The sequence below is a fragment of the Ambystoma mexicanum genome, chromosome 2p (genome assembly GCF_040938575.1).
Source record: "Ambystoma mexicanum isolate Mex_15411 chromosome 2p, UKY_AmexF1_1, whole genome shotgun sequence".
Lineage (NCBI taxonomy): Eukaryota > Metazoa > Chordata > Amphibia > Caudata > Ambystomatidae > Ambystoma > Ambystoma mexicanum.
The window spans coordinates 229,282,062-229,308,191 of NC_090923.1; the positions used below are offsets into that span (position 1 = coordinate 229,282,062).

General features: G+C 47.2%; 1 protein-coding gene across 7 annotated transcripts in view; it reads right to left on the reverse strand.

Annotated features, from left to right (window-relative positions):
* ITPR1 (inositol 1,4,5-trisphosphate receptor type 1) overlaps window positions 1-26,130 on the reverse strand; it is a 3,145,915-nt gene that overhangs the window by 2,715,366 nt on the left and 404,419 nt on the right. For all 7 annotated transcript variants that reach the window (XM_069643506.1, XM_069643503.1, XM_069643505.1 and 4 more), the window contains exon 4: window positions 10,344-10,459. In XM_069643506.1, the coding sequence (XP_069499607.1) occupies window positions 10,344-10,459 (116 nt within the window). The remainder of the gene's footprint in view (window positions 1-10,343; window positions 10,460-26,130) is intronic.

The following is a 26,130-nucleotide window of genomic DNA, read 5'->3' on the forward strand; positions in this document are numbered from 1 at the left end:
GTGTGAATGTATAGAATGGAGATGGCAAGTGACTTTATGGCTGACTGGTGTCTTGCAACTTGAAGTTGTGCCCTTTGTCCTAAGTACTTGAGTCGCTGGAATAAAAGTGTGAAGTGTCTCAAAGTCTGCAGCATAACAGCCCCAGTTTCTTGGATAGCTTTAATTTGTGAGGGATTAAAGGTTCCCTCACATACCCCACAGGAGAAAGAAGACTGGTAAATCAAGAGTTTTTGATACAAGGACAATTTATTGAAATTGACCTGGAGAGCCTAAGGAAGGGATCCGGTACAAAGTAGATTGATGGGAGAGGGTCTGATGAGCAACTTGTGTATGGCCATATATGTCGCTTCAAAAAGAAAATGTACTATTTTCAATTTGGTGAGACCAGGGGCAAAGCACAGTACAAAACATAGCTTGAATGGTTAGCATCCAACCGCAGTTTAAACATTCAGTATTTGGTAGGGGCGCACTATGAAGATTTGCACACATGTACATTTATGGCACATAACCAATTGCCCCAAAGGAGTATAAACACACCCATATCGCCCCCATTTGAAATATCTCAGAATAGATTCATTGGAAATTGGAAGATGGGGCAGATGAGGAAGTGGATTAAGGAGTGGAAGATATGAGCCCACTTAGTATAGGACTGCAGAGAGATACGGTTCTAGGTGATTTTACTGAATTAAATTACAGAGAATTATTTTACAACTAAACCTTTATAACTAAAAAATATCGGTTTTTTTTTAGGGCCCCCCCAAACGCCCCGTTTCCCTATGCTTTTAATCCCACCCCAACACCCTCCCCACCCGTTTGAACGCCTCACCCCCACAACCCAATATATTTTTTTTTAGTCGATTTTTTTAGTTATTGGTTCGTTATTAAAGTCACTTTTTTAAATTTTATTTTATTAAAGTCCGCACAACACAAACATTGAACCTTGCGAACAAGGCTGCAAATCAACATAGGCACCAGCAATCGGGACTCAGTCTGAAACATCTTTGAGAAACTTACGGGATCATATTGCCACCTATGGAGGAGATTGATGGCATGCAGCTCGTATTGGCTCTAGATTGATGTCTGAGAAACCCCTTTACACAATTTCCACCACAGCTGCAGGTCTTTTTTCCTCTCTATGCCACTTTCCCATCTCCGTCTCAACTTTTCAGTGGACTCGTTCCCTGAACCACCAGTTCCCTATGCATAAGCAAAATCAGGCCCTACATTTCCGTTCTCTTTTCTAAGGACCTCACCAAGGCAGTAAGGTCCCTCTGTATCCCGTCCCGTTATTTCCCCCCTGTGAGCACCCCTTTTAACTGAAGGTATGGGAAGACTGAGAGAGTACCCAAACCCAACTCCAAATCCGTTATAGTGATAAAGGTGCCATACCTCTGCAATTGACCAACCCTCTCAAGTCCTGCCTCAAACCATGCCTGAAATCTTTCAGGGTTCGGGATCGCGTCTCGTACTCCAGGAGCCCACAAGTGACTCCGGGGAGAGGGCCACATCGACACCCCCTGCATTGCCGCACCCTGTCTCCACAACACCCATATTGTGACAAGAAATGGGTGGTCGCGAATTTTGCTGGGGAGCCTACCGCTGGGCACCCACAGCCATTCCCAAACCGACCCACTGGTACTCGCTCTGTATTCTGAGATGGGGTATGAGGATCCTTAGCTGTGCCACTTTATAGTACGGTTTCACATTTGGGAGCCCCACCCCGCGGCATCTTTCGGTAAAGTGAAAACCTCAAAGGATATTCTCGGCTTTTTCCCCTGCCACAAGAGTTTCTCCGTAGCCTCTTTTATCTCCCAGAAAAAGGCTTCCGGGACCTAAATCTGAAGCATTAGGAACACGTAGAGGAACCTTGGTAAGCACACCATCTTAAGGGCATTGAGGCATCCAAGCCAAGATATGGTCAGATTTTCCCATCTTTCCAGATCAGCCCTAATTCCAGACAGGAGCGTGGGGAAGTTGGCCTGATCTAGGTCTCCCATGTCCCTCGGGAGGTTAATTCCCAAGTATTTCAGTGTGCTCAGGTTGACCAGTAATCCCAGTGTAGCAAACCTATTTATCTCCCCATCTCTATGCCGATCCAGGGGTAACAGGACTGGTTTAGCCCTGTTGATCTTAAAACCAGAGCGAGGTCTCGGTACCACTCAATGAACCCTATTACCCTGGGTATGGAGGCTAGGGGGGATCCTCATATCAAAAGCATATCAGCATACAATGCAACTTTGTATTCCACGCCCCCCACTGTGAATCCTTCTACACAGGGATCCTCTCTGGTTCTTTGAGCTAGTGGTTCCAGGAAGAGCGCAAATAGGATCGGGGAAAGTGGGAAACCCTGTCTCGTACCCCTACTTAGGGCGAACCATCATTAACTGACAGAGGACCCGGGGGACACGTAAACTGCCATGATATTCCGACTGATCCTAGAGCCCAAGCCTACTTTACGCAGCACCTACTTGAGAAAGCCTCACTCAATCCTGTCAAAGGCCTCTTCAGCGTCCACCGGGAGGAGAGCGGGGTCTCCCCTATCCCACACGCCTCAAGGAACAGGTGTAGGTTTTTCCTAAATTTGTCTTCCCCCTGATGTCCCTTTATAAAGCCCACTAGGTCAAAATGGAACAGGTGGGGCATGTATAGCTCAAGTCTTGCCACCAGAACCTGTGTATGTTTTTGCGTCTACATTCAGGGGGGAGATAGGGCGATGAGATCTGCATAACCGGGGGTCCCTGCCCTCCTTGGGTATCACAGTTATCGGCGCACAGGAGAAGGATTCTGGGGGTTCCACGGTCTCTGAGATACCATTAAACAGTTCTACCATGAACGGAATGAGGGGAGTAATAAAAGCCTTGTAAAAGCCTGCCGAGAAGCAGTCCTCATCTGGGGCCTTCCCTGTAGGTAGTCTTGCCACTTTCCTCTTTATTTCCTCTGCCATTATTGGGGCTTCCATTTCCTCGGCCTCCTCCAGGGAGAGACTTGGCATCAGAATCCCCTCCAGATACTTTGATATTTCTCCAAAATCTGAACTGGCATCTGTTTTATAGAGATTTTCATAAATGTGCCTGGGGTTATGCCAAGGAGGATCGAAGAAAGTCTATAACCATGATATACCACTCACATTTTGCTATGTAGACATAATTCTTGTTCTTGAGGATCTGGTTCTGTCCAAGGGGTTCAGGCCACAGGGCAGAGTTGGAGTATGTGCAGCGGTCTATAATAAGGGCAACAATAATTACAAACCTTTACCATTGAATAAAAAACCACCTCAATCCGTAGTTGAAACAAACCCAAAGTCTGCCCTTTTACATAGTCAAAACGTTAGTGTGGGAACCACTGTTTCATCAGTATAGGTTATGTTGAAGGGTGGAGGGTGGAGGTAAGCAGCAGGTGGAGGAGCTATTAAAGAGGTGGGGAGAGTAGTGACTGCCAGGAGTTCGAGGGTTGATCATTGGAACTCACGCAGAGGGAAGCTGTGGGCGGGATGTAAAGGTTGTGTGGGAATTCCACATTAAAAAAAGAGAAAGCAAGATTCCAAGATGGCAGCCAGGTAAAGTGGACGGGCTGAAACACGCTCCGTCCCCTTCTGAAGTTTGTATCTGAAGCAGGCACAGTAAAGGCATAAAAGCCAAGCCCCCACAGTGTACGGGGCAGTCACGGACGACTCCCCATCACAAGCAACACAGAGTCGCTTACTTTGCTGCGCTTGTACAGTGACGCCCGGAGGAGGGAGGCAATCTTGCACAGCGGGAATAGCACATTCGAGCGGCAGATAGATGCAGTGAATGAGGGACGCAGGCCAGTCACTCCGAAAAGACTGGCCGGAGGCAACACCCCAAAAGACTAAGGAGGTACCTTGTGGGCGAACAGAATCCGTAGGCGGCTCGAGGAGCCCTGGCGAGAGAGGAAAACACAGACAGCACTCCCACACGACCGGTGGCTGACTCAGCACAGCTCCTGTTCGGCAGCAAGGGCACCCCTCTGCTCGCAGCCGGAAAGGGACATGAAGACGGCCGCTGACCCACATGGCAAATTAAGGTGACTGTGTACCCTTTCCCCGGACCTGCAATTCCTTATCAAGCACGGGGCCCGAGTAGACAAAAGCACAAATGATTGCCTAGGTGCGGATCCTCGGCAGAGAGGAGTACACAGACCTTAACTCCTCCTGCACTCAGGCAAACACACCTGGTGGGGCTACTCCTCTCCTGCTGGCAGAGCAGTGAGCAGCCTGCAGCCGGACTGGACACAGCGATACCTGCAAATCCACCGGGTTTAAAACAAGGTAATTGTGTACCCTTTCCCCAGGCTGGCAGCTCCCTGTTGGACATTGGGCCCTGTGGGGACAAAAGCACCAAAAGCACAATCGAAGCCCGAGGCACCGACCCTCTGTGAGGCCCCATCATCACCCAGGAGTCTAAGACACTTACTACTGAAAAAAAATGGAACCAGCATTTGAAGGAGCATAAAGGGGACACACCGGTCCATAGAGGAGGGACCCGGGACAGAGGTTACAACCATCACCAGCACCCCATAAACCCATTTAAGCAGACACATACTTCAGGCAGTAAACGCTGAGACCAAGTGAGGAGGGAACTGCGGCTGGCGCTGAGCTCCCCCTACTTGCATAGACGATTTATCTGGCACACGGATCCTGGACATGCATCGGATACAGAACTCCATATGCCTAGAAAGGAAAGGTTAGGACAAATCAGGGGGACAGCGCACGTAAGTGGAACCCCGACACCTCAATCTGATGTCGGGAAGCAAAGGCAAAGCTGCGGCAAGCAGAAAGCAAACCCCGATACCCACCCGAGACAGCACGATCCAACGCTGCTGGTCCAGAGAATCAGAAGCTGGGGATTCATCACATAAAACTCTAGAAGCATCGACCACACAGGAAGGGGACCCAAACACCACAAACCACAAAATGGCTGGCTCAAAAGAGGATATGGAGGTCTGCTTCCAGGACTTTCAAAGCAAGATGACTCAAGCCTTCCAAACGCAACTTGCGACATTCATGGGTGAAATGAAACAATCCATAGTGGAAATGAGTAAGGATATTACGGACCTGGGAGAACAGACGGACACAACCGAAAGGAAGGACACACGCTCCATAGACACTGCCCTTGAAGATCTGGCTAGGGCAACAAATAGCATCGAGCTACAATGCGAGGACCTGGAGAACAGGTCGCACAGATCTAATATTCGCATTCAGAACCTTCCTGAGACAGTGGCGGACTCAGACTTGAGAAACACAGTCACCCGAATCTTCAAAGATTTAATGGACAGGGAGCATGACGGAAATGGCCCAATAGACAGGGTTCACGTAATAGGCCAGAAAAGATAGGAGCCAGGCTCCAGAGCAAGGGACGTGGTGGCTTCTTTGGAAAGATATCCATAGAAGGAGGTGATCCTCTGCATAGCACACCCGCCGGAACCCATACTATATAACGGGGTGGAAATCCACTTGTATCAACATCGGGCCCAATCTACACGACTCAAAAGAATGCATATGGAGACGATTCTGGAGCACCTATGGGCTAAACAGATCAAATACAAACAGACCTTTCGCTTCGGGGCTGCTGTTTCAAAGGGAAAGCAGACCGCACAGGATCACCACACAACAGGAGGGACTACAGATACCTCACCTTGAGGACGAGAGGGAATCCGCCACCACTACTGAGACAAGATCACTGTGATGAACCAGACACCTGAAGCCTGGGAATGATGGATGCAGGCGACCCATGCCGGGGGGGTCCGCACCCTATGGTACACCAGAAGAACTACCAGGGGACTACAGGCAAGACTTGAAACAACGGGGCACGGTCACAATCTCTCAGACTGCCTTCTAGCCCAAAAGTCTATTATGCATCTTAGGGGGCGGGGAGCGTGAAGGAGCATATACTTGCAATCTCACTGGGGGTTTTAGAATGCCCCACAGGTTGGCCCTGAGAAACAAAGGGGTCCATCCCCTGCACGTAATGCGCAAGAGACATATAGGTAATGTAACCCGCACCAGGACATGGGGAGGAGGGGTGGGAGGGAGGGAGAGGACACACAAGGAGGGAAAGGGACAGTTGAGGGGAAAGTAGGGAAGGGCATTGGGTTGGGGAAAGGGCCCAAGTTGGGGAGGAGCCCTCAAGACAAACCGATCCAGGGACAGCGATCAATGCATAGGCAGACTACTTCTCACCCACCCCCATGCTTAAGCTACTCTCTGAACGTGCAAGGGCTGAATACCCGAGTGAAGAAAAAAAAGTTGGAAAGGCTTCTGACACACCACACTCCAGATATTATAGTCCTTCAAGAAACCCATATTAAAAAAACAGATTCCCACCACCTAAAATTGAGACGATTTCAGCAGGTTTTGCAGGCTAATGCCAGGGGTAAAGTGTGGGGTCCTGATCGCAATGAAAAAAGGGTGAGCCGCATAGATCTTATCTACAGACACGCACACCCTCACACTCGCCACGGTATATGCTTCCAACACAGGACAGGATGTGCTCAGAGGAGTGCTTGCAGAACTAGAGTGGTTTGCCCAGGGGGAGACTATACTGATGTGGGACTTCAACCTAGTGTGGGACCCCAAAAGGGACAGAAGCTCTAACGCACTACACCCACAACCTCCACCGTCATCAACCCTGCAACAGAGGATGGAAAATCTAGTGCAATACGATGTCTGGGTTACAATTAAGGGAATAGATAAGGGGTACACTTTTTATTCCCATGTACATCACACTTTTTCCTGCATTGACTATGTCTGGGCCTCTCCCATGCAATTGGACAAAATACAAAACTTGGGCACTCTCCCGATAACTCTCTCGGATCATGCTCCATTGGCACTATTAACCTACACAGATGGCAGAGGGGTCTATGGGGTTGGGCATACCCAAATGAAGCGCTGACACCACACTACAAGGGGAGGTGGAATCCAAAATCAGAGAATATTTTGAATTTAATGATGGGGGGGGGGACATCAGAACCAATGGTATGGGACGCCTTAAAGGCTACCCTCAAGGGAGGGCGGAAAGCACTCTGGGCACGGTGGTGAAAGCAACAACACGCCCTGGAAAAACAATTAGAAAATGACCTCCAGGATGTCATGGATAGAATGATACACAAAACGTCTAGAAGTTTCAGAAAGAGCACCAACATATCAGAGGGCAATTCAATCAATTAAATCTCCTCCAAACGAAAAAAGCTGAATGTGGCCTTTTAGCGCTTAAGCAAAGTTATTACATACATGCTAACAAAGCAGACAAATGACTGGCAAGACAACTCAAGCAGAAGGCAGCAGCACAAATGATCAAAGGAATCACTACCCCACAGAGGGGCATGGCTCACTACCACCGGTAGTGCGTCGCCAATAGACTGGAACCCCCATTACCACACTTGATCCACCCAGACCAGTCCCGGTTCATACGCTACAGACAAACGCATGATATCAGACGGGTCTGCCATATTCTGGAAAAAACAAAAGAAAGGAGACCCCACAGTCCTCATTTCCCTGGACGCCAAAAAGGCATTCCACAGGGTTGAGTGGGCCTTTCTTTTTAACACCTTGGGGAAGATGGGCATAGGACCGAAATACATGGCCTTGGTGTGAGCTAACTACATGGACTTCTAGTGAATGGGGAACTATCAAGCCTAATCTATAACCACTCGTTTGCCATTTATCTTGAGCCCTTCTTGTCTACAATCCGCATTAGCTCCGACATTAAGGGTGTACAGTTTGGACAGGAAGAACACATGGTAATGGCCTACGCGGATGAAATGCTCTTGACTCTCTAGAACCCAGAGAATTCCCTCCAGGCAGTGATTTGGGAGATCCAACGAATCGGGAAAGTAGCAGGGTTGAAATTCTGAACCCAACATTGACAGGGGACAGGCCAAGACAAGCCCAACAAACATTGCAATTCCGATGAGTCCACTCTAGCATTAAACTCATGGGCATGAGGATAACCCCAACATTACAGGGACTATATGGGGCAAATTACCTCCCGCAGATAGAGCAACTTAAGTGTCAACTCATCAACTCTGGGGCCCCCTTACAATATCCTGGATGGGTAGGATTAATGCAATAAAAATGGTGGTCTTCCCCAGGCGTTTATATTTTTTCCAAGCTCTCCCGATCACAGTGCCAGAATCATTCGTCCGAGCAGTGCACAAAGCAGTGCCAAAATTATAAACCCATACATTTGCAATCACAACCCCCTACTCCCTCAGATAGCAATGAAGCTGCTTAAGAGACTGACCAAAAGAGGGGGACTAGGCCTCCCAGACCTTCGCATGTATTATAGGGCTGCCCAAATCAGAATCAAAGACTGGCTAGATCTCGATTCAGAATAAAATGCCATCAGATGGATCAGACTGTAGTCAGCGCACCACTGGGCGAAGTAGTATGGCTGCATAAAGATGACTTATCTGGAGAACATGCATAGGTCGGTTATCAGTAAAATGGTTGAAAGCACCTGGGACTTCCTGGCCCAGAACAGACAATTTACTACCTATCCATCCCCATGAAGCCTGATATTTAGCAACCCCCGGCATGGACGTAGGGGCCTTTAAGAAATGCAATGAAAGGAGATGCATGAAAATAAGGTATATGTTCCAAGGGCAGGACAAAGTCGATAGTCCAGTGCAAGTTAGACCTAGGGCTATCGCAAACAGATAGGATGCAATATCTCCAGTTACGTCACTGGCTAATGGATCCACTACAGAGGGGGGGCGGCCATTCGTCCCCTAACCCCGTTTGAAAAATTCCTAACCTCCGACCCAGGGGATAAACATCTAATATCCAACATAAATAGGATTGGGCTGGACGTGGAACCAGATGCTAGCTTAAAGTATGTGACCACATGGATTGACATCCTAGGGCACACTATACAACAGGTCGAATCGGAGGAGCTATGGTGGGATATCCTGAGACTAACCCAAGCAATGCAGCTAAGAGTTCTGATTCGCTGGCATTATACTCCCACTCACTTGATGCAAATGTACACAGACACGACAAAGGAGTGGTGGCGGGGATGTTTTGGGGGGGGGGAGGTGGAAGACTGGCTGCACATTTGGTGGGGGTGTCCGAAACAGGTAGGGTAATGGAAACAAATAAATCAACATTCACACGCAATATTTAGGAGAGCCGACCAGGGGCCCAAGGGAGAGCCTCTTATGCATAAGTGGGCACTCTAATAGGTTTAGGACAAAGACTACCCCGAAGGCCTAATTACATAATCCTCTCATTGGCAGCTCTACTAGTGGTTGCGCAAAAATGGAAGGCCAAAGACCACCCAGTTGAACAAGACTGGCTGACCAAGGTATGGCAATTCACTGCGATGGAATGGATGACATTCTCTTCAGGGTAACCAAACCAAATTTACAACAGACTGGGAGGAGGTGTTGGACTTCTTACATGAAGACTACAAAGAAGGATACTGCCCACACAAGTTCTGCATTCTGAAAATAGGGTAAAGACTAATGGTCAAGAGGCGCATTGATCGGTTTGGAGGGGTAGAAAGGGGGGGGCTCTGTGGGATATCGTTACTTGTTATGTTTTTTTCTTGTGGTTTTTTCATCACTGCTCAGATAAAGAAAAAAAAAGAAAGCAAGGGGGGAGTCACCTGCAAAGGAGATCAAAACAAAACGAGGGGTTCACAAACTGGTTGGAGGGATGCTTGCACCACTAACAAAATGTGAATGCAAAATGGCAGACAGAAGAATGATAGTAGTGGGGGATGGGAGGTGGATGGTGGGGGTAGGTAGTCCGGAGCAGAGGAAAAGGGAAAGAGCAGGAAAACAAGGGGAATGTCACAGTGGTCTGGTTGTAAGCAGAAAAGGGAGGCACCAGCCAAAAAGAGGGGTCCATACAACAAGGGTATCAGAAAAAGGCAGGTGGGCAACAGATGGTTCATTCCACGTGGCAAGAACAATGCTCACAAACCTTAAGGCCATCAATAAGGATACTGCAGATTAAGCAGTGTCACAGTGTAACTTTCCAAAGTAATCTAAGAAAATTTTCACTTAAAATTGATAAGAAACACATAGCATTGAACCCTAACTATCACTTAATTAGAAGCAACATGGAAAGGCCAACTACCTCCAGATGTGAAATGTTTCTCTGCAGACCTTCTCAGGGGATAAGTGAAAATGTTTAAGAAAAATCACTGACATCCATGGATTAAACCGAAGTCAGCACATTGCATGGTTAAGTGACATGTTCATAACGCTTGTAGTCTTATTCACTACTTCTTGCATGGTAGACTTAAAAAGAACGACATTTTATAAAGGTAACAATTCCTGTAGTTCACTGGTACACAAGTAGCACAATAGGTACTTACATGAAGTTTGTTAAGCAGAACTGCATCTGTGGTAGTGTTGGCCCCAGGCTTTGCTGCTTTCCAAAATTGTTTCTGTGCAGAGTACCGGTTCATGGGACATAGTTTAAACAAGCAATCTAGAAAAGGCAAATGAACAGTCCTTCAATACAAACTGAAGAGAGCATCTTTCACTAATCATTACAGCTACAGCACCATTTTATTTCCAGCGTGTCAATGAAAAATTATTAAATTCCTTGAAACATTGACCAATGGACCTTTCATGGCGCAGCCCAAAGGACGCAGCCCAACTACTACAGAATGCAGCCTACTTTATGACAACAATGAAGCTAATGCACTGTCCAGGAACTTCAGTGAGCCAGCCAGCCTACCAAATCTTTCTCCTCCTGTGGCCAACTAGCCAATATTGTTATCTAGTCTTCTCGCCATATCCCATAGGGTTCCAGTTTCCTCATTCTTCTAGTGGCTATAGTCAAATAGTCAATGAGTGTGTGGGTGTTAGGGCACTAACCTTGACTTGATGGAAAAGCATTGAGCTGGGAGTTCATTAACATGTTAACTCACATTAACTAGACTCCTGGTGGCCTAGACAAGATTTGTGCTGTGAAAAGTGCAGGGCAGGCAGTTCCAAAGCTGGCATGCAGACCAACCTTCATAGGTCCCACGTCCCCCACCACCCAATTCAATAGCCTTTTCATTGAGTGACTGTTAAAAGGACAGTTCATGTTTACTCAGGCCACGCCCTCCCACTTTTCAGCATTCTGGAACAGATTAGATTGGAGGCAAGCCCCCTGTGAAGACAGTCCTCTCGCAGACTGATGCCACTGACGCACACTACAAAGATGAGTGTTCAAGTGAAAGACCAGAGAGCAGAAAAATAGAATTAAATAATAAGTGAAGGGAAAATCATGGAAGGCAGAGACAGACCATATTGAAGCATTCAGATATCCTGAAGATAATTAACAGATTGTTTTAGATTGTAGGGGAAGTGATTTCATAGAGAGGAATCCAAGGAGATCACATAGGAAAGCGTTCCTGGGTCCCATGTTTAAAATATTCTCTAGTAGTTGCAAGTTAACAGTTATTCAATGCAGTGAATTGATGTATTCTTGTCCATACACCCTTTTCTCCCCAGAATGGGAGTCTAGCATGACGTGCAGGAGCACACAGATTAGGGAGCATGCCCAGCAAGAGACCGCCCTCATGCATGTTCTCAGCGTGCACCATCAGTCCTTTTATCAGCGTGCAGTAGTTGGCACCTTATTAGGGGGACAGTGGAAGAGACAAAGACCAAACAAGACTAAGGAATATTTCTTTTTTTTTTATTTAGGCTTTATTTGGATCTAAAATATAGCAAACCTTTTGCCATTTGACAAAACATATACAATTCTTAATGACAACTTCATTGGTCTTTTTCTCAAATTCTTTTAAACATTTCTAAAACTAATTTCACCAAAGCCACTGGGATTTGGTTGCCCCTTAACAGTTCCTGCCACCAGTCTTCTTTCGATCTCCCACCACATTTTTTCGTGAATTCATTCAAGAGACTTTTCCTTTACTCCTCCAATGCAGGGCAAGACATCACCAAATGTTTTAATGTCTCTGTTGAAGTCTTTCTCAGTGTCTTCACCTGGCGTTCGTCAAGCCATTTCTCCTTCGGCTCGATATTCCAGCAGTTGGGAGTAGATTTAATCTAACTCTCAAGAATTGGTACCTAAAGAACCAATTTGGAAATTATTGAAGATACTTTGGCAAGGTGTTCAACTTCCTTGCTTCGTTAAATGGTTTCCCATAAAGTGTCATGCCTCTCCTTGTGTGACAATCCAGTCTTTTGTTTATCATTTCCTTTTAATTTTATCAGGATTGTAGTGTCTGAACGGATTCCCCTAGGTCAGCTATAATCGCTTGACAGATCTTACCCCACTCTGATAGAGTGGCATCGCTGTTATAGGTTAAAACTTCCCTATTGGCAAAAAAACACCTCACTCAGGCGCTTCCAAACATTTCCCGTATAGGGCTAGGGATTTTCAAGCCACCACGGAAGATTGTTGAGGTTATACCTTGCTCCATTTGGTGCGCCTGAATAGGAGTGCTTTTCGGAACCCGTAAAACTCTCTTCCAAAATGTCCCCTCGATGACGGACCCATTTTTCGCGTGAAATGAAAATACACTTTCAGCGCTGTATGTTAAAATCGGGGTGCTTTCATACGATAAAAGGAAATGAGCGGCTGTAAAGAGAAGCCACAAAATCTTTAGATTTCGTGCTTTTACTTTCCAAATATCCAGCCTTGGCAGGTCACATCTACTCGTGTTCAGGCATACACCCAGGTATATAAATGACATAGCCTGGGGGATTGCATTGCCTTCTGTCAGGTGTATACCTATCTTGCGTCGACCTCCTGAGCATGCTCTGAACGCCATGATCCTTGAGTTATTAGGATTTATTGTGAGGCCATTTAGCTCCACGTAGTTTTGGACGGCCTCCAATTGGCGATGCAGGCCTACTGGTGTCTGGTTTAACAAGACCACATCATCGGCATACAGCAAACGTATCTCCACGCCGCCAATCTTTGGTAGAAAGCACCTAGTGTTAAGGAAAGTATCGTCAACATCAGAGATACAGGTAGAAAAGATCGTCCCTGTTTCAACCCTTTATTAGTTAGAATCTTCTTGCTTAACGTACCTGATCCGTCCAATCTGATTCTCAGAGGTTCCTGAGTGGAAAGCCTAAATGACTTCGAGTGTATTTGACGGACAATCCCATCAACACGGTTTCGACCATAATCTTGGGCGGTCAACTTTATCAAAGGCTGCCGTCAAGTCGAAGGCTATGTAGATGTTCTTGCCTTTACTTCTTTCCACCTGGGCTTTGTGAATATTGATTATGAAGATATTCAAAGATGTTCCGACTCCCTTGGTAAACCCGGCCTGCCATGGACCCTGAGGTTGGTTCCAATGCTCCATTTCCCCAGGGTCTTCGAGACCAAAGAAGCAAATACCTTACCCACTACTTCAAGCAACGCTATGGGCCGGTCGCCTTTTTTGAAGATTGGTATAGTTACCGCTTTTTTCCAAGACTTTTCTTCCATGGTGTATCTGAAGAGACATTAAGAAACTTGGACCATTGTACATGGTTCTGCTTCAGCATGGCGTTGGTAAGCCCATCGTAGCCGGGTGCTTTCAAGTTGTTTAATTTCTCAATTGCTTCCAATGCTGACTTGGTGTTTATGCCTAGTTGGTCCCATGTGTTCTTGGCCCCTTGGGGAGGTATATATTCAGATATATTCGAATTAAAAAAGCTGGAGAAGTGGGCAGTCCAGGTTGCAGCAGAAATCAGGTTAGAAACAAGCGCCTCTTGTGGAGTATCAGAGTGTTAATGATGGACCAGATCTCTGTTTTTTGGTTCTTATATGATGTAACAGTTTCAGCGTCTTGTTTCAAGATATCCTTTTCCCGATGTTTTCGCCAATTCCTATAATGTTGCCTCGTTTTAGCTATTTTGGTGAGCAACAAAGCTGAGCCTTCTTTTTTTAATGTACGTATCTGATGAGCAATAGCTTTCTTTTTCTCCCACATGACCATATTGAAAGTCTGCCGATGTTTAAATCCTGTTTTTCCCAGTCCTTTTCTTACTTTTGAATGATTTAAACAAGGTTGTGTAGTCCAGTATTTGACAGGTTCTGTTGATCTTCGTGGACCATATTTTGTTTAGTTTACCCGTAAGGGTTGCTAGTTGTTCAGGGCGGATCCTTAGCCGATTTCTAGCTGCAGTTACCTCGGGGTCCAGGGGGTAGCTATATTCCAGTCTTCTCCAAGAGATTGTGGTCGCTTTGAGGCTTTACTTCGATGACCAAACTCTGGACTGCCTTCATTACATTTTCAGATCCGCAGATATAGTCAATTATTTGGCCCCTCTTCTTCCCTCGCCATGTGTTGGTGTAGGACCTCTTACCACTGGTGCTTTCAGTTAAGATGTAGATATTTATTGAGGAAGTGGCCTTTCTCCACTGGTTACCCCGTTTCCTTGCAGCGGTTGTTCTTTATAGATCTTCAGTCTCATAACCATCTGCAGACCAACAGTGGGCGTTTAAATCACTGCATAGAAGGAAGTGGGGGTTTCCCCATTTTTCCCTGGTAATGTCCACCAGTTGACCACCTGTTCTGGTAGGTCGTTTAGCTTCTTGTTTGCTGGCTTCCAGTATGCGTTCATAATAGCTAATATGTTTGTTTCGTTTCCTGCTCCTAGAGGAATCTTGCCCATCAAAACCTCTAAGTTCAGATGGATTTTACTTGTCTCCAGTATTTGTACAGGTAAGGTGTTCCTTAAAGTAATTAGGAGGCCTGACATAGGTCTTCCCCCTAGTGCCTTTTAAGGCTGGATTTAAATGTATGGTGCATCCCTATAGTGAGGGTAGCTCTCTCAACCATGTTTCTTGCAGGCAGATAATGTGGTATGCCTTTATTAATAAATCTTCCTTGAGAAACGGGTGGGATAACCCCCTAGTATTCCAGCTTATTAATCTACGAGGGGTCACATCCTGGTCTTGTTAATTCTTTTTCAGAGCTAGTAGCCCTGCTAGCCATTTCCAATTTTTTTATGAAACTTCCACCACTTTTGTCTGTCGCCTCGGGGCAACCAGTGTGGAGTTTTTTAAGGTCATACATCCTCCTCGCTTTCTCCCGGGAGCCTGTTGTATTTAATTGCCATCTTCGGTTGTTTGGCTCCTTTTTTATATTAGGTAATGCGTCCACTCTTCACTATGCTAATTCTATGGTTTTTAAGCTCGTGCCCCTCAGCGCCCTTAGATTGAAGACCATAGGTCTCAAATGCCTGGCTTCCTCCATTAGTAGATGTTTGATAAGGTGACTTGAAAGGTGTAGGATCACCCGGTCCAATCCATCATTAGATGGAATCAGTCTCTCCGTAATATCTTTAAACTTGTTTTTCCACTTTGTTTTGTTGCTGACTTGGAGTGACTTGCTGGTGTTGTTACTGAGGCATCAATTTTTTGCACATTACGTATTGGTGATTTTAATTCGACTATTCTGAGAAGTGATATTAGGTAGTCATCGTGTTTAGCAGGACCGAGTCACATCGTCTGGTCAAATTGACTCGCCAACTGACCTCGGCTTTGAAGTTCGATGTTTCTTTCAGTTGACATTTTTCACAGATCAGGCATTATCCTAATTCACAGACTTGGCTGCTGGTTGCCTCTACCAGCACAAGAGCCCCGGGTGTCCATGTCTATATGTTCTCTCCGGATCTCCAGAGGATCCGGAATTAGGGTCGTTTGTCGATGCTTGCTGTGAACTTCGCGCCTGCTACCATTTGAACAGGTCACAGCAGGGATCTTCTGTTAGTCGTCATTCGTCATTTGGTTTAGGGACCATGGCCGTAGTGGTAGACCAGGAGGACCCATGTGCCCCTAGAGTCTCTGTATCACTGTCTGATGTTGGGGGATCGTAAGTAAAATCATCAGGATCAGAGCATTGCAATCGTCCGGCTCCGATATTGTCTAGGTGAATAAATACATCAAATCAGCCTCTTATAATTTCATGCGCCATCTCCATGAGCAGGTTTGACTTTCATTACACCGAAGGGTTGAGGCACCAGCAGTTCAGTTGCATTGTTCGCTGTCCTGTTCGTCAAAGATGTATTCATACCTACTGTTACCTTCGGGAGTGAGATTATTTTTGCAAGTCTTTCCTCCATTTGATCTTTGTCTTGTAGGTGCAGGTTGGTTTTTAGGTTTTTTCACCTGGTTATGCCTGGTACTGAGGCCTCTTTTTGCAACAGGCTGTTCACTCTCCCTGTCTTTGTCTCCTTTTGTTCGTGCAGGTATATTTCCTTTTGACTTCATGCTGCCATTGGTAAAAAAAAATGTCACATTTTCCTTGGGTCATTCGTTAGGGCCTCTGTTACTTCAGCTTGTTCGATTGGAGCTATTTCCGCCTCTGCAATTTCCTTTTGGGCTGGCGGTGCATGCCTTTTTTTAGATGGATTCTGCGACTCCTCTTGTTGAAGGGGAGGTACATTCTTCTCGAGAGCTATGTTATTTTGATAACCATCCATATCCTGAGCAAGATTTGGAAGGGCTGGTTGCTTTAGCCCATCATTCGGGTACGGTGACGGGATCCCCGAGGCATCAGCTACAGTGTCGACCTGCCCTGAGCTATCAGTTTGTGTTGCTTTGAATGCCAATGATTTCAGGAACGGTGAAGCAACTGTCGGCAATTCGGACGCCTCAAATGCTCTAGATAATCTTCTTGCTTGCTTCTCTTTCATTATAGGGTCTAGGATCGTATGAAGCAGTATCAAAACTTTCTCTGTGCTGCTTTCAAGATCCTGCGGAATACCAGTTACAAAGCCCTCGAAATAGACTATTCTAGAATGGAGCAGAGCAAGCATAGCGGTTTGATCTTTCAATTGTTCACCCATTTGCTCATATAGTTTCATGAAAAGCACGAGGATGGAAGTCAAGGTTGCGACCAGAACAATATCAAGTTGTTTGGGTCCACCCCGAGTCATGTCCGCACTGTTGTCTTCTGTTTGGGTACCTTTTACTTCCATCTGTGTTTCATACTCGGTCACAATCTGGTCATCGTGCGGATGCCTGCTCACTCGAGACAAGGAACCTGCTTGGATTGCTGGACATTTCCATGCGTTACTGCTCAGAACTGCAGAGGTAGTCCTCATTCCCGAACCCACATGATGTGGAGTTGGACCAAAGCGGGCTGTTGTAAATTCAGTCATTCCAGCACACTGCAGGCAAAATGGCTGGCCCGCTAGATAAAACTCCCCCTGTCATGAGCTGCCCCCGACTCCATCACCTAAGATGTTGCAAGTAACAACTGATTTGGTACTTCACCATTCAATACACTATCATTGTCACCAAGAGAGTTGGTATAAACTTGGTGAGCCGGTTCATCATCAGCTCCTTGCGCTTGATAGAAAAAGCGCCTTCCACCTGGTGGTTCATGGGGTTAAGCTTGTCAGTTTTCACTTGCGGTTCATAGAAGACTGTCTCATAAAAGAAGTTTTGCCACAATTCGTCGGCCCGCGGTGTAATGGAGTGTCATTTCTTTGTTGCTGGGTGCCCTTCTGTATCTCTCGCGTGCCATCATTTAAGGGAGCTGGTGTGGGGAGAGTGCGCTGTTGTGCAACAAAAGCAATCCGGTCCCACCGAGTGCTTGAGGACTCATGTGATTTTTCAGTGTTCAATTGAAATTTGGGGGCCAGAGTACTTTCACAGCCCCCCCCCATATTTTGCCCGGTGGCAGTCAATATGCTCATCAACTCCACTGACTGTTGATGATATGGACTGTAACCACGGAATTCCTGTCACGCAACTCCCTCCTCCCTCCCCCCCGCCCGACAAGGCTTTTCCACGTGAAGCTCCCCTCACATCCCTGTGTTCCCTACGGGGTGTGGGATGAAGTTAGATGATCCGTTCATACTCTCAATGTACATGGCTGTGCTAGCATTAATTTCCACTTCAACAGTCAATGGAGGTGGTGGGGGTGACTAGGACAGTGATTAAGCAATGAATTCACAAGCGTTACCTGGGGTCGTCAGTACTTCCCCGGACAAACTTGAGCTGTTCTTCTCCACTACGAGCACGCTGGAGTTTGATGAGGCGATAGGCGAGGCACTGTTATCCGCCACCAAAGAAGGTGCCAAGTCGATCATCACTCTCCGACTAGTATCCATTGATCCTGCAGCACACTGCTGGGACCTCTGCCCCTCCCACTCCAGCCGGACTGCACAACTCTGGCACCGCAAACACTCCACGTTGCGGTCCCACGTTGTGACAGCGCCTCCTCATGCCTACACGCCAAAGACATACTGGTAGACAAACAGCGTTCACTGAAGGACTGCATAACTCTGGCACAGCGAATGCTCTGGGTTGCGGTCCCACGTTATGAAGGCTCCTTCTCACGCCAAATATACGCTGGTAGACAGACTGTAAGAGTGTTCACTGCAGGACTCCGTAATTGGGCTAAGGAGTAGAGTAACATTCACAGTCAATAACTAACCTGCTACCAAGTCCCGTCACCTTTTCTCCATACTTCTGGGTAATTAAAAAGCAACCCTAACACTCACATTCACAAAACTCCAAATGTATTTCATACAGTCACCAAAATGTATTTCATAGACCAAGGTTGTTTTTCTACAGTATCAAAATAAGTATGGTTTGGTATTATAGAAAAAAGTTACTTTAACAAACCATTCAACACATCCATTCTGGGACGTGTGGCTTAGCAGCCCAGAAAATGGCTGCAAGCGTTTGAGCCTCTTGACCCCCCCCCCCCACACTGGCACAATTGCAATATCCGGCAGCACTTGCACGAGACAAGGATGTATTCCTCTTAACCCGACGTGCGGAGGTCGTTGGGGGCACACTGGCAAAGTTTGGTAGGTCGGGATGCCCAGGAAGTCCAACTCTAGAGAAATACAGACAGCAGACACTGCGTATGAAGCGGGGCGCGTCGGAGGGACCCGCAGGAGGGCTCTCACTGTGCGCTGGAGCAACAGTGCAGTGAAGAGCATCGCGCTGACCTGAGATGGCCGCTTCTGGGCTCACCTAGCTAAGCGAAGGGAACCGGCATTGTTCCTGTGCCTCCTGTCAACAGGTCTTGCTGCCGTTGCCATGGGTGCTGAAGCAGCACTGGAGGCGAGGCCCTCTTCAGTGTTGCCAGCGCCAAAGGGACCTCAGTGGAGAATCCTGGCAGCGATCTTGTAAGGGAGTGTGTTACATGGTATTACTGTGCACAGGGGTGCAAAGACACAATTGGAAAACACGTTTGCAAGTGCCATGGCAACCAGTAATCCTATAGGATTCTATTGAGGCCACTGAATATCTAGTGCCTGATTAAGTGCAGCAAAGGAAGTGCAGAGGGTGTGGTAGGGGACACTGCCGAGGCGCATCACGTGCAGGGCAATCTGCCATATAAACACTTGACAGTGTTCTCTGCATTCCACTACTCTGGGTCTCTTCTGCCCCTCCTCCCCGCCCCCGACGGTGGGGCTGCGCCACCATGTAATCTAAAAAAACATTCTGATGGGGAATGGGGGACCCCGCCCATGGAGGGGGCTCCAACTAAAGGGCCTCATGCTCAGGCCTTGGATGCGCAGGTGGGAGATGTAGCGTTGATAATGGGGGAGCTGGCCAATATCAAATTAACAATGGGGGCGGTGGACAAGCATACGCTAGAGATGCAAGGCAAAATGAAATTAATGCAGTTGGAGATGGGGCACTTTTTGGGTTGATAACACGAGACGGAAAACAAGATTTCATGGCTGGAAGATCGCATGGAGGAGCTAGAACATCTGCAAGGGATGGTCTATGAGATCGAGGCTAATGTCAACGAATTAGAGGACAAACTGCAGAAACAACACATTTTTGGTGTTCGTTAAGGCATGGAAGGGCAGGACACGTTACAGTGGATGGAACAGTGGCTCCCCTCATTTCTCCGCATTACCTTCTCACCAGCATTGGATATCCAAAGAGCCCAAAGTGAATCCGCAAGACCCCAAGCGTGGAACAGCTCCAAGTCCCATCATTGCGTACTTACTCCACCACTCATGTGTTGCAGATCATGGATAAAGTGAAGCAGGCATGGGGGGAATTGCATCTGTAGAATCAAGTGTTCTCCGTTGTGCAGGACTTCTCCAGGCACATGATGTTGAAGCGCAGGCGGTTACTAGAATTTCGACCTGAGCGCAGAGATGCAGGTCTCTAATGTGGCTGGACTCCCCACATTTTACGATGATCCAGTGGACTTGGAAAATATCTCACAGTCTTGCAAGGGTAGCACGAAGGTTCAGACATAGAGGTCACTTATGTCCCCAACATCACGCCTCCCCTGTTTCAAGAACCCAAAGGATGTGCCCCACAGACCCAAATTTGGGTCTATTGATTTTATCTTGGGGGAGGGAAAAACGGGACAATTCCCGCTGTCTGCTGAAAGACAAGATGCTGCCTTCCGAGGCTACCCAAGATCTGATAAGTCAGGGATGCAGGGGTTACAAGTACAATGGGGGGGGGATGGGGTGCAGAGGGTGCCTAGCTCCACCCCCTCTTTAATCCTGTACCCGCGATCTGATGGTGGATTGGTTATGAATGATTTACTTTGTGGGCTCAGTGTCCTCCCAGGGCCTCCTAGGGTGGGGGCCTTTGTGGAAGAGGGTGGTTGTATCAGTGGAGGGGTGGGCTAAGTGACCCAGATTCTTCTTAAACCTTGTTTGTGTTGCTTATTTTATTCTCTTTTCTGTGCAGCCATTCAGTGGCTACGCTCGGAGTGGGATGGGTGTCGGAGTTGTTAGGGGAGGAGAATGGCCGGAAACACTATCTTCAGCACTTCCTGACCAAATGCTCCCTTTCCAGACCTCTGCGTTACTCTGGCACCAACTCCCTGCGTGTGAAGCTGTTTAATAAACAGAGCCGGTGGTCGATCACTTTCCTCTATGGGCTCCCTTCTGTGGAATTGCCTTCCTCTCGCTCTGCGAATGGAGCAGGAACTCCTTACGTTCAGAAAAAGCCTCAAGACCTTTCTCTTTACCTCGTCCTACTCCTCCTCTCTTCCCTGCTAATCATACATTAGCGTGAGTGATGTGCAGGGTCCTTATGTATCCTCAGAGCCCTGACACCCCACATCTCAGCCACTGTCCTTTTTTCTGCACTCACTTAGGCTCCCATGGAAGGTAGGACTTACGTTCACCTCTTTTTAAGCACTTCACCCCAAGCCCTTCTATATTAGCACCACAGCACTTATCCCTTACCCCCTCCCCGCTGCACTTGCACATTCTGAAACTCATAAGGCATAGTAGGTTTGTCTCCCCTGCCCGTTATCGTCATTTGTTTGTACTATTAATTCAATTCTTTATTTTTCTTGTAATTCATTGTCTACCATCCCCTGTGGGCATTTTGAAACTGTTTTTACAAATTGTATAAGCGCCTAACAAATGACCAATGAATACATAAATAAATGATGGGGGTGGGGGGGCATGATGGAGAGGAGGGTTTGGGCGAGAGCCACATCACAGACGAGTAGCATAGCCTCTCATGGATGGGCAGGGTTAATTGGACATGGGTTTTAATACTTAGGGGGAAAAGGGTGTTATGGTGAAAATTGTTTCCTAGAATGTGAACAGTCTGTCGCCTATTAAAACGCAAAATGGTGCTGTCTCATCTGAGAAGGCTGGGTGCTTACATAGCCCTAATACAAGAAACTCAAGTGTGGGGTGCAATATGAGGAAGCAGTGGGTAGGGCAGGTTATTACATCAGAGGCGGTGGGGTTGTGGTGTTAGTGCATAAGAACTTTTCCAGGTGGAGGAGGAGCTCATGGAGGAAAGGGGGAGATGGCGTATTGCTAGAGGGCAGCTGGACGATGGCCTGCTAACCATAGTGAACATATACGGCCCGAACTAGCATGATAGTGTGTTTTGGGATTCCCTGAAATTGAGAATTGCAAAGGTTAAAAGGGGAGTCATTGTTATTGGTGGTGGGTGGGGGGGTTGTAATCTGCCATTAGAGCCAGTGCTTGACAGGGAGTATCCATGCTCTGTTAAGGCCAACCAAGATGCACAGGGAATTTGAGAGACTGGTGCAGGAAAATGACATAGTAGATGTTTGCGGATTGTGGAATCAGGATGCACGCAAGTTTACATTGTTCTCCCCTCCCCATGACTCACATTCTAGAATTGACTATGTTTTCGTGTATAAGGGCTTGACAGTGCAGGTATAAGGGGCGGGCATATCGGCAATTCTTACTTCAGATCACACACCAGTGTCTGTGGAATGTGAGTGGGTGGGAAAATGGTAGAAGAGCAATAGATGGAGGCTTAATCTGGACCTTTTGGCAAATCCAAACTTTATCCACTCGGTCGAAGGATTTATTTGAGCGCAATTTGAGGGGGTCTCGGTGGGCAGGGCTTGGAATGCATATAAAGCAACGCTTCAGGGCCATATAATTGGGTTTGTGGCAAGGCGGAAAAAAATAAATCGCAAGGGCAGAGGCTTGCAAGAGGCTCTGGGCTATAAAGAGCGGAGAGGCAGAGTACCTGAATGCACCGAGCAGGGATGGCCCTGATGCGGGATAAACTTTAATACAGCAAGCAGTGCTCAGATAAAGCGGCAGTACCGCTGCTTAAGCGTAACTCTAAATTCTTTGGCGTGACGAATAGGGCGGGGAAGCTCTTAGCGAATTACCTGAAAGCTAGGCAGCAGAACAACCGTGTGACTGCGTTAGAAGGTGCTAATGGGATAATTATGGCAGACGAGGATCTAAGGAGTTTGCAGCCTTTTATCAGATTCTGTACATGCTCAAATCCTCACCTAATCAGAGCTAAACTGCCCGGTATTTGAACAAGGCTTCCGCCTCAAATAAGGACAGGGTACCCGATGAGGTCCTGGCTACTCTAGTACGGGATTTCACAAGAGAGGAGGTAGAATTGGCCATTGCCAAGCTGAAAAAGGGGAAGGCCCCGGGTCCAGACAGACTGCCAATGGACTTTTTACATACATTTGTGGGGCTACTTGCACCTAAACCGATAGAGCGGTACCAACGTTCTATTTACAGGGAACACCCCCAAGGGTCGCTTTATGAAGCCATGATTCACGTCATGCAGAAGCCGGGAAGGTAGGCCAAGTTAGAGAAAAACTACCGACCAATAGCTTTGATTAATTCTGAAGCGAAAATCTTTGCCAAGGTTTTGGCTTTAAGGATCGAACCAGTCCTGCCGGATCTGATCCATAAGGACCACACTGGATTTGTGAAAGGGAGACAATCCGGAGGCGCACTGTTATGCACCACATTGGATTTGGCAAGACATTAGACGCAGAGAAGGCCTTCGACAAGGTGTGATGGCCTTTTGTAATGGAAGTTAGAACCCAGGGGGCACTGGAAGTACAATGTACATGGTGAAGGCCTAACAGGATAATGTTTTAACAAAAAGAGGGAGGGCAAAACACAACTGTAAGTGGTTTTAAAAAGGGCAGTGAGGAAATCCCTCAAACGCAGTGAGTAGCGTAAGTACAGTGACCAAGGAGATACAGGGTCGGTAAGAAAGACAGAAGGATAGGTGGAGAACAACTTCCTGTCCCTGCTGGATCCAAAGCATGGGAGAAACTTTCCTGGTGTAACGTTTACGAAAACGAAGACAGTAAAAGAAGGCAAAAAGAAGCCATTTTTGAAAAAACGTAACAATTTGGAGATTGTTAAACTCCTGTATGTCCCACTTCACTGGAATCCTCTCGGAGGAATGTGGGCAAAAAAGGAAAATGTTAAAATAAAGTTTACACCTAGGACTGAGAAAACAGTAGGTCCAAACTGTCTACTATGGGTACACAATGCTTTACTATCCCGTAGACAGGTCGAACTATCCCAGGGTAGCTCAAAGTGAAGAACTGAAAAGAGGCTTAAGACAATGTTGTCGTTTTGTAACTAATACTCTAATAGAATCTATATCTTCAAAATCAACAAAGGAAGGGATTTGGCAGCCCTTAAAAAACAGTCCCTATTGCCTGTTGAGTTCATGGTTTTAAAGAAAAAGCTAATCATGAAACATAAAACCTTTGTGAAATCACTGAAGATGGATCAATATTTGCATGCCCACCACTTCATGATGGAGTCTCTGTAAGGGCATGGATGGCAAATTCTGGTCAATAGTTAATAGAACTTTAGTCCCCTCTAAGGACAGCCAAGACTGTCCCATTCAAGCGGCAGCTTGGACTACATTCTATTCTAATAAATTTGCTCTTCCACCGAAATTTACATCAGAGACTAATATGGAATTGGGACCTCCTGTCAAAGGTCACTGTACATGGGACCATGAGGACATTGTATGGGCGATTCATAAACTGAACCGTCTAGAGCCCCTGGCCCTGATGGCATTCCGCCCTTTGTTATTAAGGCTTCTCCTGACTTATGGGCCTCTCTTTAGATACTCTGTCTGGTGTCTCCAAGCACTTGAGCCTGTGGCAGTGTCTGGGGAGTGACCATGGATTATTTTCTCGTCTGTCCATAGGTTCTCCTCCTGAACTTCCCTGCATTGGCGCTAAGAAGCAGGGTAAAGTGTATGAACCCTGTGGCAGAAAATGGTGACTGATTATTGAAAATCACCAAGTATTCTTGTTTTTAGAAGACTGTCCTGACAAAAGTGGCTCCACCGAAATATACACCATTGAAACCGGTAGACAGTGGTTGTTACATGGTGGAGACCATAAATTCACTCTACCTATACCATGAACGACCTATTATATGTTTTTTTCTATGGTCCCACGTCCCGCCCTACTACCCAATACATGTCATGATGCCCGCTCCCGGGGAGCCGGTTCAAGCCCTGCGTCCCCGAAAGCGGACATCCAGTCCCCAAGGAAAGACCCAGCAACCCCATGTAGGGGCCTTTTGGACAGTATCCTGGCGCCTATGGCGCCAGGCTCATAAAAGACATCAGTCCTGGCGCCATAGGCGCCAGGCTCATTATGGGAGTGCTTGGGTGCACTTACCTGATGCAGACCATGCTGCAGGATCCCGGCCTCCTTGAGGCCTGAAGGGAACTACTTTACCTGTGGGACTAATTTACCATCCGGGCGTGGTCGGGGAAGGATACATACCTGATTGGAGGAAGAATACATACCTGGAACTTCTTCCAAGGCTATTTAAATCCCACCCGAACAGCCACACGTGCTTCGCGTTGTTCTGCATCTAGCAGCTGGACGCTCACCGTGTCTGCTCCTGCATCCTAACTTCTGCCACGCCTGCCAGCATCCTGGATCACCTGCAAAGGAAGAGAAGAAGAGAACAGAATAAGGAAAAGTCCTTACCTGCTAAATCCGCATCCCGGAGATATCTCGCCGACAATCCTGAAAAGGAAGACTTATTTAAAAGCTCATTGCGACGATCGCTGCAGCGCCGCTTTCCACTCACCTTTACAGGGCGCCTCCATGTTCAGCAGCGACCATCCGGATTCGCAGTCACGCCCCAGCACCTAGGGAAAAAAAGGCAAGAACAAAAGGTGAGAGAGAAGGGAATAAGGAAAGCTAAACCTCCATGTTAAGACTTACCTGTTGATTCATTCCCTCTTCATTTCGGGTCCGCGCCGCATCCTGGCATTTCCGGACCCCGGCCCCTATGGGGAAAAAGGATATCAGCGTTAATGAACGAATAAAAAGACATTACCAAAAAAAGCTCATTAAAGACTTACCTGATTTCTACAAGGATTTCACCTCTCATCTCGGGTCGGTGCCTGTTCCCCGGCATTCCGTACCCCAGCCCCTATGGGGAAAAAGACACTAGCATTAGTACATTAATGCATGGACACAAGGGGAACCTCTTATCAAAAAACTTACCTGGAAGCCAAGCAAGTTTGGTTCTCACCAATCCGAAAATCCAGTGAAGTAACTGGATACCAACGCGCCCCTGCATCAGAAGCAGGATGGAGAGCTCGTCCTTCCAGACTCTAAGGTGAGACGCTACGGGGAATCACAGAAGGGTTTCGAGGAGGGTGAGAGGGGAAAGTGGGAGGCCGATTGCATTACCCCGTAGACAGTTAATCCCCTATTTTCGCCTACAGAAGGATACTTCTGCGAGCCAGACAAGCCAGATTTGGGAGCCCGGTCCAGACCGTCTTCCGAAACCCTACGCATCACCTTAGAAGAGGTCACAGCAACCCAGACTAGACCAGCGCCTCCGTGGGAGCCAGGTGAGCGTTACAATACCTTCCTAGGACGGGTTACGTGGGCTTTGTGTTTGTCTTTGTTTGAAACTTGGCTCACCCCCATCAGG